General features: G+C 47.8%; 1 protein-coding gene across 1 annotated transcript in view; it reads left to right on the top strand.

Moving 5' to 3' along the window:
• Positions 1–15,456, top strand: part of ZNF618 (zinc finger protein 618) — a 96,566-nt gene extending 81,110 nt beyond the window's left edge. The window contains exons 14-16 of the mRNA XM_035891875.1: positions 3,839–3,916; positions 9,332–9,433; positions 10,514–15,456. Of these exons, the coding sequence (XP_035747768.1) occupies positions 3,839–3,916; positions 9,332–9,433; positions 10,514–12,027 (1,694 nt within the window). The 3' untranslated portion in view covers positions 12,028–15,456. The remainder of the gene's footprint in view (positions 1–3,838; positions 3,917–9,331; positions 9,434–10,513) is intronic.
• The last annotated feature ends 6 nt before the right edge of the window (positions 15,457–15,462 follow it).

Raw genomic sequence — 15,462 nt, 5'->3', positions numbered from 1 at the left:
TGCGTCGCACTTGTTGGGATCTCCTGCGCGGCGTCTCTTCCGGCTCTGCTTGTACATAAGGTGTTGTCTTGGCCACCCAAAACAATTGGGGCTGTTGGGGAGCACAGGTGTTCTCGGGGGGGTTGGTGTGGGCAACACAAACGAGTCCTAGCTCTCCTTGTACTGCCAGCAGCAAAGCCGAGAGGGAAGGGAGAGGCTCATTGACTGGAGCAGCCATGGGAGGACCTGTGGGCCCCTTGCTGAGTTCAGACCACCTGGTGGAGAACAGATCCCTTCTGGGTGCTGTAAACCTCAGTCTAAGCCAGAAGAGCTGAAATTCCCCTGGGGGAAGGAAAAGCAGAGGTCCTGCAGTGGTGTGGCAGGGGTTGTGCTCCCAGGAAGGAGAAAGGAGCACAAGTGTGGCTCACAGGGGTGTTCAGAGCAGTTCTGACAACTTTTCCAGTGAACTCGACCTTTAAGTTGCAAGCAGAAATCAAAGGGAGGGGGATTTACTCTCTGTGCGTACCAGTCCAGATGAGCAATTCTTTTCCAGGGCTGGCTTCTGCCTGGTTTCAGATACAGATTGCCTTTCTTTCCACCGTCCAGATCCCTCTCCCTGTTCTAGCACTGATGCATCCCACCCTCCTTCCAGGCTGTTCCCAGCTCTCTGTGTGGTGGAGCATAAGGAGCTTAGAAGCTGAAATCTTGGGAGAATGAGGATTGAGAAAGCCCTGGGAAGTAAAGCAAGTTCATTCATTCCTATGGGGATTCTGTACATCCTCCCAAGCATGCCTTCCCTCCTCCCCGGAAAAGACTTCTGAATTGTTGGGTGAATTTAAATTTTACACCTAGTTTTAATTTAACTCATTTTTGTTTGTGGCAAACTTGGAGACTTCTATGAACCTTTGTCTCAGAACTATTTAGGAAATGTTAGCGTTTTCAGAATGCGAAATCAGTTTTTGAAAGTAGGCAGTGGTTTTGTTTCCAGAGGTGAACATTTCTGTAGTAGAACAGAAGGGGAAGCTTTTGGAAATGGGATGAAAATCAACAGGATTTTTCTGAGAAGAATCCCAAATGAGAGACCTTTCAGAGTGTGAGTACCCAGCATGTTGTAGTGGCAGAGGAAGGAGCTTGCGATGAAGAACTGTAGAATCTTGATGGTCACTGCATGATGGACAGAGACGGAGAGAACCCAGAAAAGACTGGTCAGGGGTGGAGGGGAGTCAGGCAAGGGGAGAGCTAGGGGAAAGACAGCACAGCTTTATGGTGATAGAATAGCTGAGAATATAACAGGAGGAAGGTAAAGCAGCTCAGTGAGACAACATAAGCTGAAGAGGGAATGTGAGAGTGTAGTGAAACAGGAGAGAAGAATGAATGTGAGAAACATGCTGCTCAGAGAGTGCTGGATGTATGTGAGTGATTTGCTTCCCAGTGAGGAGCCCTGTAACTGAGCGGAGGGGAAGAGGTGTTCTGGTGGCTGTGTGGAAACCTGCTTCTAGGGGAGTCGTGGGGTTTGTGTACTTGTCCGGGTGCAGAGAAGAGTCCTTGGACTGCAGCAGTGAGGAGTGGATTGCTCTGCCACCACTTTCTCTGTCCAAGGTTACTACAGGCAGAGATGGCAGAAGGGAACGCATGTGCCTGCTTACGTTTATATGGCACACGGAGACTTGAACGTGTCCCAGGGAACCGCGGTGTGACGTATCTAAATTTCAGACTCCGAAGCACCCGGAATGTGCAGCGTGTTCTGTTCTCCCAACGTTGTTGTAGGGGAAGGGGCTCCAGCAAAGCAGTAGGGCAAAGAACAGGGGTGGTAGCTTGTAAGCTGTCCTGCTACAGCACCGGAGCTCTTCTCATCCTGCCAGGAATCTGCCAGCAGCATTCAGCAGGCTCTTTGCAGTGTGACTTCTTTCATTAGATTAATCAAATGTTAATTTCGACACTCAAAACGGGGGAGTCAACCCACTTAGTTTGAGACATTTCCGTCTGAGCAGTCTGGGCTCCATTAGCAGCAGAGGCAAATAGGTGCATCTGTAACACAAGTCATCTGACAGTGGAATACATATCCAAGAGGGATGGTGTGCACCCATGCGGGGTCTTCTCCTCTCTGGTAATTACAAAAGGGGTCTGAACAATGAGATTGCATTGTACCTGGTGGGGCATTTTACCACAGCTGGCTATTTCACTAGTGATGATTTCAACAGAACCGGACAGTCCACGTTACTTCTCCCAGTCCTGAAATTTCTAGCTGCACCACTCAGCTGCCAAAGTCAACTCTGCTTTTTTTCACAAGCACAGTTACTCAGTACAGTGTTTCCAAACTTCCTCGCTGCAGCAAAACACAGGAGTAGCATCACAAGAAAACAGAGTAAGTTAAATAAAGTATTGAGCCCAGCCCTCCAGATGGATCAGGGTTTATCTTTTCAGAGGGCTGAGGTTCTGTGGGAAAGGCACAGCAGGGTGTTTAACCTTACAGCACAGATTATATGAACCGCTTTTGGTCTCTTTTATGTTCTTCCTTGCAGCTTCCTGTAGCCATCTGATGAATTCTGGGGTTTGCTACCTGAGATACAGACATCTTCCAGATTATAGACAAGTCAGGCTTGTGCTTTCCTGTATTTTGGTTCTTCTACCCTGGATGCCAGTGCTTTTGCTTATGTGCAGTAGATTTCTTAAGTTTCACTGATGCAGAATATGGTTTTCCCTTTGAATGTAGATGCAGATTTCTGGTGTGTTGTAGCAATAGACCTTGCACTCTGTGTCTGCCAGGCATTTATATGCAAAGTTGTTTATATACCAAATGCTTGCATTTGTCCATTCTGCTGTTACAAAACAAAATGCCACAGCATAAATGGTGGCAGTGCGCTGGTGTATCTGGGGGTATAGAAGCAAACTGCAATGTTAACAATTTCAGCTACTGTAGTTTGATCCTACATCTGTCAACTAATGTACGCAGCTGATACTGCGTAAACGAGCAATGGCAAACATTTGCTGCTAGGTTAATTCAGTGGAAAAATGCACTTTCAACATACTTGTTAGAACAGAACTAAGCGTATCTTTCAGCTCATGTGGGATCTGCACCCAGCTCTTTCCTGACTCCAGCTCATCCATATTACTCTGGCAACATGGCTCTCCTGCTCTGCTCTCAGCCTTCCGGCACAGCTCTGATTTCTGTGCTTCTTCCCCTCCGCCTCTGCTTAACCCCGGCGACTTGCTGCCGCCGAGCCCAGTGGCACTCACCATTCCCTAGTCTCGCTGCACAAGAAGCCCAAGCTGGGTTCCCCCATGGCACTTCTCCATGCCCCAGCTTGTAAGCAACAGTGTTTTTCACAACCTGATGCTCCTTGTCTTACTCAGGAAAGGCAGCAGAGACTGGAATTTGACAGAACTGGATGTAAAATTAATTCACCATGCTTTGCTTTCAGGCTTAAAAAGAACAAGGATATGCTTAAAGCAGCCTGCAGCAGGCATGAGCTAGTAAACCCTGGCCAGTGTGTAGCCTCTCCAGTCTTTGTGCAGATTCACCAAGATCCCCCGTACACACACGGGCGGGTGCTTCGCTTTAGTGCAACGAGCTGCCCCTCTGCCACCCCAGGCCTTCTCCTGGCAGTAAAGTGAAGCACGTGGATAAATGCCTGACTCCAGCCCAGGAAGCAGTGACATGCCCTAGCGCTTTCCCGAATCACAGCCTGAGCCCTGCGGGTTCAGTTCTAAGGAGCTGCTGTGATGCGCACCCGTGGGCTGAGGTGACAAGGACCCGGCCCTAAGGCACTGCCCCACTGCTGTACAAACTGAAGTATGCACATATGCTGCTTCCCTGCATACTCTGTATAATTCTTCTGAACTGATTTCTCCCAAACAGAGCCTTACACCTGTGGAGCTTGTGGAATCCAGTTCCAGTTTTATAACAATCTCCTGGAGCACATGCAGTCCCATGCAGGTAAGCTGGGCACTTCGACTCGCTTGAAGCGGAGAATTAAATTCTGCGCTGATGCCTGATGTTGACCCCGTTGTGTGTCAATAGAGCTTTCTGTGCTCACAGTTTCCAAAGCCCCAGTAATTTCACCTGCAGCGAAAAAGATGCTCAAAGGCTGAAGCACATAGCAGTGGCTGCAGCAATGCAAGGCTCAGGGTGTATCATAAATATTCCTCCCTTCCACGGGAAGAGAGAAACGTGCCACACTAGCATGGAGCACAGCAAACTACTCATTCCCTTTATCCAGAGGTATCCAGGGAATGCTTATTGCGTAAGCATTAATGAGTCACTCCCACAGCAGATTGAATCCCTCCTCCTGCAGAAAGGGTAGTTCTCCTTGAAGCAAACAAAGCACAGATGCTTGCAGGGCAGCAGAGCCTTTGCCTACACAAGTCCTTTCCCGTGCTTGTGTCTCCTGGAGTTCTGCAAAGGACTGAAATGTGTTCTCAGAAGAAGAATTTGCCATTTCATCAGTTGTGTTCATTTCTGTCTCATCTACCTACAAAGAAAATTCTGAGGAGTGGTTCCACTACTTTGTTTCTAAGCCACCTTTTTTGTTATCTATCTCAATACATAAGAGATTATTTTAAAATTTCAAAGCCAAAGCTGTTTCAAAGACAGCATTCAGAATATTCAAATATGTAGAAATCAAACTTTTTTTGTATTGGCAGAAATCTTTTCTTTTTTTTTTTCCTCTTGAGTGAAAATTCAAGTGAGTTAACACAGGTTCACAAATTAAATTTGCCTTTGACAGACCTGTGTTCTCCGACAGACCACGGCTCTGTTGAGATTCACATTCAGTGCTTGCATTTGCCCTCACTTTACAGGTCATCCCTGAGTAGAGTGGCACGGAAGGACAAGTGGCTTGAGGAAAAGCATATTTTCCATTCTGTAAGAGTAATTCTAATCAAAGTTCTTACCTTGTTCTGTGTTTTAGTTTTAATTTTAATTTTATTGAGTCTCCTTTGACTTCTTCATCCATGTGGGTCCTCAGTTCCAGTTCAGTTCTTGTTGGCAAATCTTAGTGCAGGCTTTGAGTGTTGTTCAGCAGCTACTTTATTTATCATCTTCGTAATGTTATGAATAGACATCTAGGGTGATTTGTTATAAGATCGTACGAGTTTTGTGGACGTTATTTTCTGTTAGAGCATAACCTGGTTAATGAGGAGTAATTGGACTTGCTGTTACACTGAGGAGCGGCAAAGTTCTGCTCAGGGTAGTAGCTGCCATCGCTCTGTGCCATTGGGGTCTGTTCTTGCTGTTTGTCCATGGCAGTTTCTGCTCGCCTCCAAGTTGCGTCCTGACCACCCTGTTCCATATTCTGGTCTCTGGTACTGAAACGCAGCATTTTCAGTTATAGCTCTTGGCGACACTGAGTAGAGGAGTGGCAAAGGAGGGACCAAGGCTGAGGTGTCGAAGGGGAGAATGGCAATTCACTGGCAAGGTGTGAGCTGTGGAAAATTTTAAGCTAATCCTGCTGCAGCTTCTTCCTTTAGCCTGGGGAAGAGGAGGCTGAGGGGAGCCCTTATGGCTCCCTACAACTGCCTGACAGGAGGGGGGAGCCAGGGCGGGGGGGTTGGTCTCTGGTCCCAGGGAACGGGTAATGGGACGAGGGGAAACGGCCTCAAGTTGTGCCAGGGCAGGGTTAGGTTGGACATTGGGAAAAATTCCTTCCCTGAAAGGTTTGTCAAGCACTGCAAGGGGTTGCCCAGGGAAGGGGTCGAGTCCCCATCCTGGGGGTATTTAAAAGCTGGGCAGACGAGGTGCTTAGGGCCAGGGTTTAGTGGTGGGATGGCAGGGTTAGGGTAACAGTTGGGCTTGATGATCTTAAAGGGTTTTTCCAGCCAAATGATTCTGTGATTCCTTTTCTCTTCTTTACCAATGACCTGCGGCCTCTGGGCTTGCTCACCTGGGTTACTTTGGACACAGAACAGGGCTGGAGGGAGCAGGTATTGGTGATCTGACTCCTGTAATGTCAGCAGAGATCCCCACTCTCCAGCTCAGGATTAGGCTTGTTAAACTCTGTATTTTCTCATCTCTCCCTGCTCTGTTTGTAAGTCACTGTCTTCAGCTTGGCTGCTTCCCCCCAAAAGTCTCGCAGGTGCAGTGCCAGCAAGCTTGTCCATGTCGTCTTTAAGTGCTTTCTCCTGGCGCCACCGAGGCTGCCCCCCGTGAAAGCAGCCCCTGTGGCATCTCTCTGCGTGGTGCTTGCCAGTCCTGTGCTCCTGCCCCTTCCTCTGGAGGGAACAGCAGCCTTTCCTCCAGCTCCATGCAGCTGGGGGCGAGTGGCGTGGTATTTGCTACTGTGGGATGAGGGCAAAACAAAATGAAGAGGTGTGAAAGCTACAGGGGGCTTCGGTGAGTGTCGACACTGGATATTGTACTTAAGCAGAGCAACAGTGGAGCTTACACAGCACTTGCAGTTACTCTGGTCGCCGTTTGTTGCCCTTTAGCCTGTCAGAGCTTGGGGATTTCCATATCCAAGAAACAGCATTGGCACAACATCTCTGAAGTCTGGGGGTGCAGAGACCTTGCATTAGTCAGCAGAACTGGTAGCACAGGATTCACATACTGGGGACACTGGCATAGTAGCCGTTTATACTAGTCCATATGCCTGGCTCAAGGAATGTTTCGTATGGGGATGCAGAGATACAAGAAGCCCATATGGGTCAAATACTCCCTCAGATAATGTGTTCAGGAGTCCAGTTTGGCTTACCGCGTCTGATGCAAAGGGATAATCTCTTCCAACTGAATGTGATGGATCCTCTGAGCCCCTCTTGCAAGTGACTGAAGACAGGGAACGTGCTGCTGGCGTCGAGGAGCAAAAACAGGGACATACTGGCTCTTGAGTCATTCAGAGGACTGAGCCTGGAGGCTAGAAGGTAATAAGGAGAAATTATAGCTCCATAAAGCAGCTACACAATGAGAAGAAGCAATTAGAATGTAAATTGGAGGCTGAAAGGCAGAAATAGAACAGCAGAACACCAGGCAAAGGAATTTGTTCTGTAATTACACTGTACAATATACAGCTTTGACTCTCTTTAGAGTACTTTGTTCAGGTCGAGTGCTACCATATAATGCCCTTCCTACAATCTAGAGCTAAAAAAATAAAAGGACGACTAGGCTGAACCTGGATTAAAGGATTGGAGGCATGAAAAGAAATTAAAGAACTATGATCTGTGTAGTTCACAGACTGCCTGATAAGGAAGGTGAGGCTGAAATGCACAAATCTTATTATTGCCATATTGAATGCTAGTGGATATTTGTACATAATAAATCCCTTATTATTATGAACTAGATAAAGAGTTAGGGGGATGAAATACAGAGGGTTTGTCCTGCTCCCCACCAAGACAAGGAAGGCCTGAGCCATGAGCAAAGTTAGTAGGCAACATCCAGCATTTTCCTTTGCCTACCCACAGCTGTTTGGAGTTGAGGACAGTGGTTGGCATTAGCTTGAGAGCAACTGGTCTAGGCAAAGGCAGGGGGAAAAGCGATGTGTCATACCTCGTCACCGGCATCCACTGGAGCACCTCCTGCTCCTCAGATCTCTTCCACACCCGCAAAGACCAACCTCTGGCTGCAGCCCTGAGTGTGGCAGAGCTCCCCAGGTACCAGCTACGACCAGTGAATTCCCTGGGCACATACAGTCCTCGAGGCAGTCCCAGAGTCTACCCTGGTTCTGTCTATCCTGAATTGCCCTTAGCTATTGATCCTGTCTGTGGCCAGTGCAGTGCCCAGAGCTAATAACAACAGTGCAGTCTGTGGCTGTTCTTCAGCAAGGTTTGTGAATGCCTCAGCAGTTAACATGCAGAGCTGCTCAAATTCGAGAGGACTTGCTCCTAAGGAAAAGGGCACTGGAGTTGCATCACATCATTGCTTGTCTCTAGGTCCTTGTTGCTCTCCCTTCTCTCACAGGCCACTGTCGCACATGAAGGGGAGCAACTTTGCCCTCTCCTGTTTGTTCTGATGGGCAGGCCACTGCTCAACCTGGGCTGCAGAGCAAAGTGCCTGCATGTGCCTTGATAAAGCATTCCTCTAGTGCGTGTTCTGCTGCCTGGAATACCGGGGCAGGATTCCTTTCACTGCATGCTGGTGTGCCTTGGCTATAGATACTGCCACCTGAGCTGGTCAGCTTGGTCTCCCTTTATAATCAGTGGAGAAGAAGTCATTGACTCCAGGTAAGTTCAGAGCATTGATCTTCTAATACAAGAGGCATCTAGTTCTGTCTGGGTGCATGAATCACACTGTTTTGCACCACTGAGTGTAAAAGGAGTCCCAAGGGGCCACCTTGAAGAGAGGCATGTGTAACAGAGATGTCCAGAATTGGGTGAGATGAGTCCAGCTGTGATGAGTAAAGGACCTGTTTTGTCTTTCAGATCCGTCCTTCTGTTCAGCCTGGTCATGAGTCTCTCCATCCTTCACCTTCCTCTTTCACCTCTCTTCATTGTGCACTTTATTGTTGCTTCACAGCTTATTTCAGAGGACAGTCTCGTAGTGAAGCATACTAAGAACTAGAAAATTTCCTCTAGAGGGTGGGGACAAGTTCTTGGGGCACAGGAGGGGAAAGGACATGGAAATGATACAGAATTTACTGATCTTGGCTGCATTTCCATGAAAGATCCCATCAGGTTGGCAGCCAAAGTGTTTAGCCCAGTTACATACAGAGAAATGGAAGCATGACTGCAAAGACCCCTAGGGCAATTGGTATCTTTGCAGCCATAGGGAGGAACACTCTTTGGTCACACTCCAGAAACTTGGATTTTTTTTCTTTTGTTTCCAGTCTGAGGCAGCAGGGAGCAGCTGGAGGGAATATTAGCCCTCTCTCTACAGGGAGAGGAAACCATTTCTGAAAGTTGTAATAAGATCCTTAGATACAGAGGAGTTGAGCATAGCTTGAAAAACAACGTGCTTAACAGTAAAGGAAAGGGAAGCCACCTGCGGTGCAGAAAGAGGTAGTAAGACAAAAGAAGGATAAATGTTTATTACAACTGCTTTCATTTTGAAAGCCAGCAAATTGCACGAGTCAGGCTCGTAAGGAACTTGTCCTCCTGGTGTGCAGCTTCAGTTGATTTGGAGAAATTTCTCAAGGTGTGCTGATGGCATCAGTGTCACTTATGCACAGAAAAAGCCACTGTAATTTCAGCCACATTTTGGGAGATGATGGGTTGCAAGTCCAAAGACAATTTTTGGGGTTTCTGACGGTACTGTGCCATCTCACTGAAACCTGCTTAAAAGCGACAAAGAACGGAGCAGATTGGTGTCACCTTAGTTAAGGGAACCATAAGTAACTGCTAAGCAGATGGATGCTGTTTCCCCTTCTTTGTGCTTTAAGCATTATTACCTTGTGCTTCTAACACATCCCTGTCTCTCGCCCCACAGCTGACAACGAGAACAATATTGCCTCTAGCCAGCCCAGATCACCTTTAGCTGTTGTTGAAGAAAAGTGGAAACCACAGCTCCAAAGAAATAACGCCAACAACAGTACGTAGCAGCCTTTGCTCTTCCATCCCAGGCTTACCTGTCCACTTCGAACAAGTGGCTGTCAGAGAGGGTGAAGCAGTGATGGGCATTGCACAGGCCCCTCGCCTAACTGCACTTGATTTCATCCATAATTCATGTACTGTCCTGCAGAGCACAGCACCCACTCCCATTACAGGAGCGCTCATACGCAAAAAGTACTGGGAACCCTGGGGAGGCAATAGGAAAGGAAGATGCATTTGGGAACTCCTGGAAAAAGTTAACTTCTGATCCAAGATCAGACTTCCTGGCCTGGGGTTAAAAAATTAATCCAGTCGCCATTCCCTGTGCTGGCCCACAGCCAGTGTCTAGCTTTATCCCCAACTCATCCTGTGAGCTTGTGCTTCACCACAGGAGAAGGTAAAGTGGTGGGAAAGTGGTTCCAAAGGACTTGAGCTGAGCAGCCTGGGGGAAGGATGGTACAAAAACATGGTGCTTTTGTGTTCTGGTACGGCCAAAAATGGCATTCACATTGCCCAAAATCAGCCACAAGAAGTGTGGGGTTACTGGAGTCCAGAGGAAGAAGTGGAAACTTGGGCTTCAGCATTGTTTGAGCTGGTGGAGAAAGCAACTCCTTGTAAAATAACTCTCAAAGAAAAGGCTTAAATCACAAAAATGGGAAGATGTCCAGCTTTCCAGCTGGGCTAAGCTTTGACCACCAGCCCATAGATATGGATAGCAAACAGCACACATGGTTATAACTTACCTAGGGAGTTCCTCAGTGAACACCACAGAGATGCCGCTGGTTAAGGTGCTGGATTGTGAGCAGGTAGCATGCGCTCTGTCTCAGTCGCCACGCCAGGGAAGGCATGCAGATGAGCTCCTTGCTGCTCTAAGCAAGAGCAAGGTCTGTCCCTGGAGGTTCCTCTGTCCAGAAACCCTTGGGGGAAGAAATCCAGGGTTGGAGATGTCTCTGCCATCATCTGGGCATCTTCCACCTCTTTGGGCCTCTCTTGGAATTGTTATGTGACTTCCTCCCCTCGCCCGTTGCAGAGGAGCCATTCTCATCTGGTGCTTTCTCTCCTTCCTTCTATTTCACTGCAGCATCCGCGAGCGGTTCGGTAGGGAACAGCGCGATCCCAGAGAAGGAGCGGCAGAACATTGCCGAGAGGCTCCTGAGGGTGATGTGCACTGACCTTGGGGCTCTGAGCGTGGTGAGCGGGAAGGAATTCATCAAGCTAGCACAGACCCTGGTGGATAGTGGAGCTCGCTATGGTGCCTTCTCTGTCACCGAAATCCTTGGCAATTTCAACACACTGGCTCTGAAGCATTTGCCTCGGATGTACAACCAAGTGAAGGTGAAAGTCACCTGCGCCCTGGGCAGCAATGCATGCCTTGGCATTGGTGTCACTTGCCACTCGCAGAGCATCGGCCCCGATTCTTGCTACATCCTGACAGCTTATCAGGTGGAAGGCAACCACATCAAGAGTTACGTCCTGGGAATTAAGGGCGTAGACATTAGAGATAATGGTGATTTTATCCACCACTGGGTACAGAACGTGCTCTCGGAGTTTGTGATGTCGGAGATCAGGACGGTGTACGTCACAGACTGCAAAGTCAATTCCTCTGCGTTCTCCAAGGCAGGCATGTGCTTGCGTTGTTCAGCCTGTGCCTTGAACTCAGTAGTGCAGAGTGTGCTGAACAAGCGAACACTACAGGCTCGCAATATGCACGAAGTGATCGAGCTCCTGAATGTCTGTGAAGATCTGGCAGGATCCACGGGCCTCTCGAAGGAGACATTTGGCTCCCTGGAAGAGACCTCTCCCCCACCATGCTGGAACTCGGTCACCGATTCCCTCCTGCTCGTCCACGAGCGCTACGAGCAGATCTGTGAGTTCTACAGCAGGGCCAAGAAGATGAACCTCATCCAAAACCTGAACAAACACCTGCTCAGCAACCTGGCAGCCATTTTGGCTCCAGTGAAACAGGCGGTGATTGAGTTGAGCAATGAGAGCCGACCCACCTTGCAGCTGGTACTGCCCACCTACGTCAAACTGGAGAAACTGTTCACTTCCAAAGCTAACGACGCTGGCGTAGTCAGCAAACTCTGCCACCTCTTCTTGGAGGCGCTGAAGGAGAACTTCAAAGTTCATTCGGCACACAAGGTAGCCATGATCTTAGATCCTCAGCAGAAGCTGCGGCCCGTCCCGCCATACCAGCATGAAGAGATCATTGGCAAGGTCTGTGAGTTGATCAATGAGGTGAAAGAGTCCTGGGCAGAAGAAACAGAATTTGAACCTTCAACCAAGAAGCCTCGGGCAGCAGGGGAAGCCACAGCAGCTCAGGAAGAAGATTGGTTCGGGAAAAATGAAGTCTATGATTATTTGCAAGAACCTCTCTTCCAGGCCACCCCTGACCTGTTTCAGTACTGGTCGTGTGTTACCCAAAAGCATACAAAACTAGCCAAGCTAGCCTTTTGGCTCTTAGCAGTGCCTGCTGTTGGTGCCAGAAGCGAATGTGTAAATATGTGTGAGCAGGCTCTCTTAATCAAAAGGAGACGGCTACTCAGTCCAGAAGACATGAACAAACTCATGTTTTTGAAATCCAACATGCTTTAAGACTGTCTTTTAATTAAAACAAAACTTTAAAACACTGTTCCAAACAAAGAAAAAGAATTTTAAGTTCTAAACACTGTGGACCTCATTATGAATGCCCCTGGAAACCAAGTGCTTTTTTATATATATATAAAAATATAAATATATATAAAATAAAGTTTGAAAGGAAAGCTGAGCACGTGAGAGAGACAGCCCTCTGCCAGGAACGTGCTCCTTTCCATAGATAGTGTGTGGACTTGACAGACTTTCTAATGTTTTCAAGTGGGCAGACCAATGGGAGGCTGATGTTCTAAAGTCTTCAGGCAGCTGAGATCTAAAGTGACTTGAAGTTTCTTTTGTTTCTCCTCCACCCCACCTTTCCTCTTGTCCCCTGGGCCATCTTGCCATGGATAATCAGACTACATTGAACAGACCAGTTCTGCACTGGACTTTGCTCCTTTGAATAACTGTACACCTTGAGGGCATTTGTCTGCAGCCTTCTTGACACACGGTGCACGTGATCAGGGCAGCTGTGTTTTATGAACACCAGTATCTTTAGAAATCAGGAAGGGAGACTTTAAGGATGTTTTTTCTTATTTTATTTTTGACTATTTCCTGTACATTTTTTTTTCCAAAAAACAAAAGTTACTCTTCTGTCTCCACTCCCAGTTTTGAGTTTAACCTGTTAGCTAGTTTGATTTAAAACTATGAGAAATGCTTCATGGCAGAAAATGTCTGTAATTATGTTTATTGGATTTTTTTTTTTTTTTACAGCATAACTTCTTTTCTGAATTCCCTGTATGAATTAGCTCCTCTATGAATTTCATAAACCAGGGGTTCTCAACCTTGTTCTAGAGTAGCCCATTTGCGATTAATTAATATCCTCATGGGAGCCTCAGCAGTTGCTCATATGGAAAAGCAAGCAAGCGGTGACAGCACAGATGTCTGTGAGCCACCAGCCAGCTTGCCAGGGTCTGCCAGCTGCCATTGAGAACCCTTGTACCTAAACTTTTTTGTAAAAAAAAGTTTCTCAGAACACACACTGAAAATAACCTTCACAAGGCCAAGGACAAACCAAGGTGTATGATTTTTCAGGGGAACAAAGATCATCAGTTTTGTCAAACTGGGGTTTGAAGGAAGCTTAGAGAAGTGCATGGGCTCAAATATCCTTCTGAATGTAAGTGCTCCTGATTGAGTGCAAAGAATATCTTCCCATTTTATTTGGAATGGTTTCCTCTAGTAGCACGAATGTCTTTTTAATACCTACAGTGCATTACACTACTTGTTATGTTGCTGAATCCTTCTGGCTATGAAGGCCGCGGGCCCTTAAACGTTCGCACTTACTGTCTCACCCCAAATGCAATTAGAGATCATCATAACACAAAAACCTCTCAGTCACTCTGCTGTCCGCCACGGCCAGTGCTCTGCTGCATCCAGCGCCTGTAGGCACGGTCCATGGGCTGCTGGACGGGATCTCTGCAGGCTGTCAGGTTTGGTGCCTCTCGGACAATTCCCAGTTTCTGGTGCCAAACTGCTTTTTTCATCACTGGGACTTGTATCCTGGAGGCAAATTGAAGCAAATTCTTATTTTTGAAGTAGTCTCTCCTGCTTCCAGTAGCGTGCTCTGGAACTGCGGTCACCGCGGCAGCAGAGCAGCATCGGCATCTCGGGAGGACGGACTGGCGCAGCTCTGAGCAGGCAGGCTGGAGGCGGAAGCCCTTCAACAGCCCAGGGGTGTTTTCTGGTATCTGGTGAGACTGGGGGCCCTCTTGGAAGTGCTGCTCTTGAACAGATGTTAAACCAAGATCCCACCCACCCATTTCTGGGTGTAATAGAAGTTGCGAGTCCCAAGACATGAGAAATGGCAAACCCAGTCTCTCAGGCTTTGTTTGCAGATGCCTTGACACTGATGGACACTGACAGCTTTGCTCCCATGGGGCTCAGACAGGGGAACAGTTTGCATGCTAGAGACCTTCCCTAGGTCAAGGTCACTGAGGATAGCTTGCTGCATGCAGTCTTGCTCTTTTCAGCCTAGAAACAGGACCTTAGCTCGAGTCTAGCGTTCGGCATCAGGGCAAAAACAGTCTCCTAAGTATAAGTTTTGCATACGGATAGCTTAAAAGATGCCATCTGCAACCCCACCGACAACTGCAGGGGTTGCAGCACTTGAAGATGAGCTGCCAAGGCAGAGGCACTTGGACATCTTACTTCTCTGGCAGTGGCTTTTGCGAATGGAGGAGTTGGTTGTAGGGCTAACTTTTCTTCTTGCTGGTTTTCTTTTCTCCTGTACAAATCCTGCCTGCCCAGCCACCAGGTGGGCCCATGGTAACACATCTGTTTGCACTTGCAGGGCAAGAGAAACCTGTAACAAACAATTAGTCTTGAACTACAAACAAGAACCCCAAGTGAGATGTGTGCCAGTTGCAAAGCGTTTGTGCTGTGCTGCTGTTCCCACTGAAAAGCACAAGGTGTCCTGCAGCAAGAAGACTTGGCTGGAAGATGAATCCAAAGAAAGATCAGCTTTTGAGGCTGCAGAGTGTGTACTGTGCAGCTCAGCTGATGGGCAGAGCTGGGGACAGGATTTGTAGTTCTTTCTCCTAATGGCACATTATACCTTTTTGCTTTGTTTGCCTGAGAGTTGCTCACAGGCTCTTTGATGCTCAGGCGAATGTGCAAAGCGCTTGCATTCCTTTGAAAAGAAAGCTTGAAACCCTAACACTCCTTTGTTAAGGGACAGGCTGATAATTTCTGCGGGATTTGCCAACTCGGGTTCATCGCGTTGTCTGTCTGCAAGGCATTAAGGGTGGGGAAGTGGACAAAGCAGAATTAGCATAGGTTTAAAGCCCTGGAATTGAGAATGAGGTAAAAATGCAGTCATTTGTGCAACCGTTTTATGCCAGGCTGTGCAGAGCAGTGAGCTGGACCATGGCTACGCAGGCAGGTTGTGCAAACGGAAAGGCTGCAGCCACCCTTAACTCCCAGCCCATCTCCCCTTCCCCTTCTTACAGTGTGGTTTTGGCAAAAAATCTGGATCTTTCTTGCTGTGATGACCAAAGAGAGGGATTGACTGGCCCTCTCCCCCCTCCGAGTAACTGTCAAACCAAGGCAAACTTTGGTTATAGTTGCACCAGTGATGGGTGCTAAGCAAACGTGCAGCATTGTCTGGTAGATGAGATTCTCCCAAAGACTTAAAAACTCCACTTAGCAGCTGAAAAAGCAAAATAAAACCTAAAGCCCCAAAATGGAGCAATATGGAAAGTCGGTGAGAAGAGCTGGTTGGCCAGCCCCCTTCTCCAGTGAGTCAGTGGAAGAAGCCGCAGCTTTTCATCAGTCTTAAACGTGGTTGCAAGGTGTTCTGCTCAGGGGAGCTGTTCACACTGTGTCTTCTCACAGGCTGACCTCTGTCTGATGCACTTATGCTTCATTAAAAGGAGAGAAGCACATCCAGAGCACACGTAT

The sequence above is a fragment of the Egretta garzetta genome, unplaced genomic scaffold (genome assembly GCF_000687185.1).
Source record: "Egretta garzetta isolate BGI_Z169 unplaced genomic scaffold, ASM68718v1 scaffold143, whole genome shotgun sequence".
Lineage (NCBI taxonomy): Eukaryota > Metazoa > Chordata > Aves > Pelecaniformes > Ardeidae > Egretta > Egretta garzetta.
The sequence above is the reverse complement of the archived record's forward strand: the minus strand, read 5'-3'. Positions and strand labels throughout refer to the sequence as shown.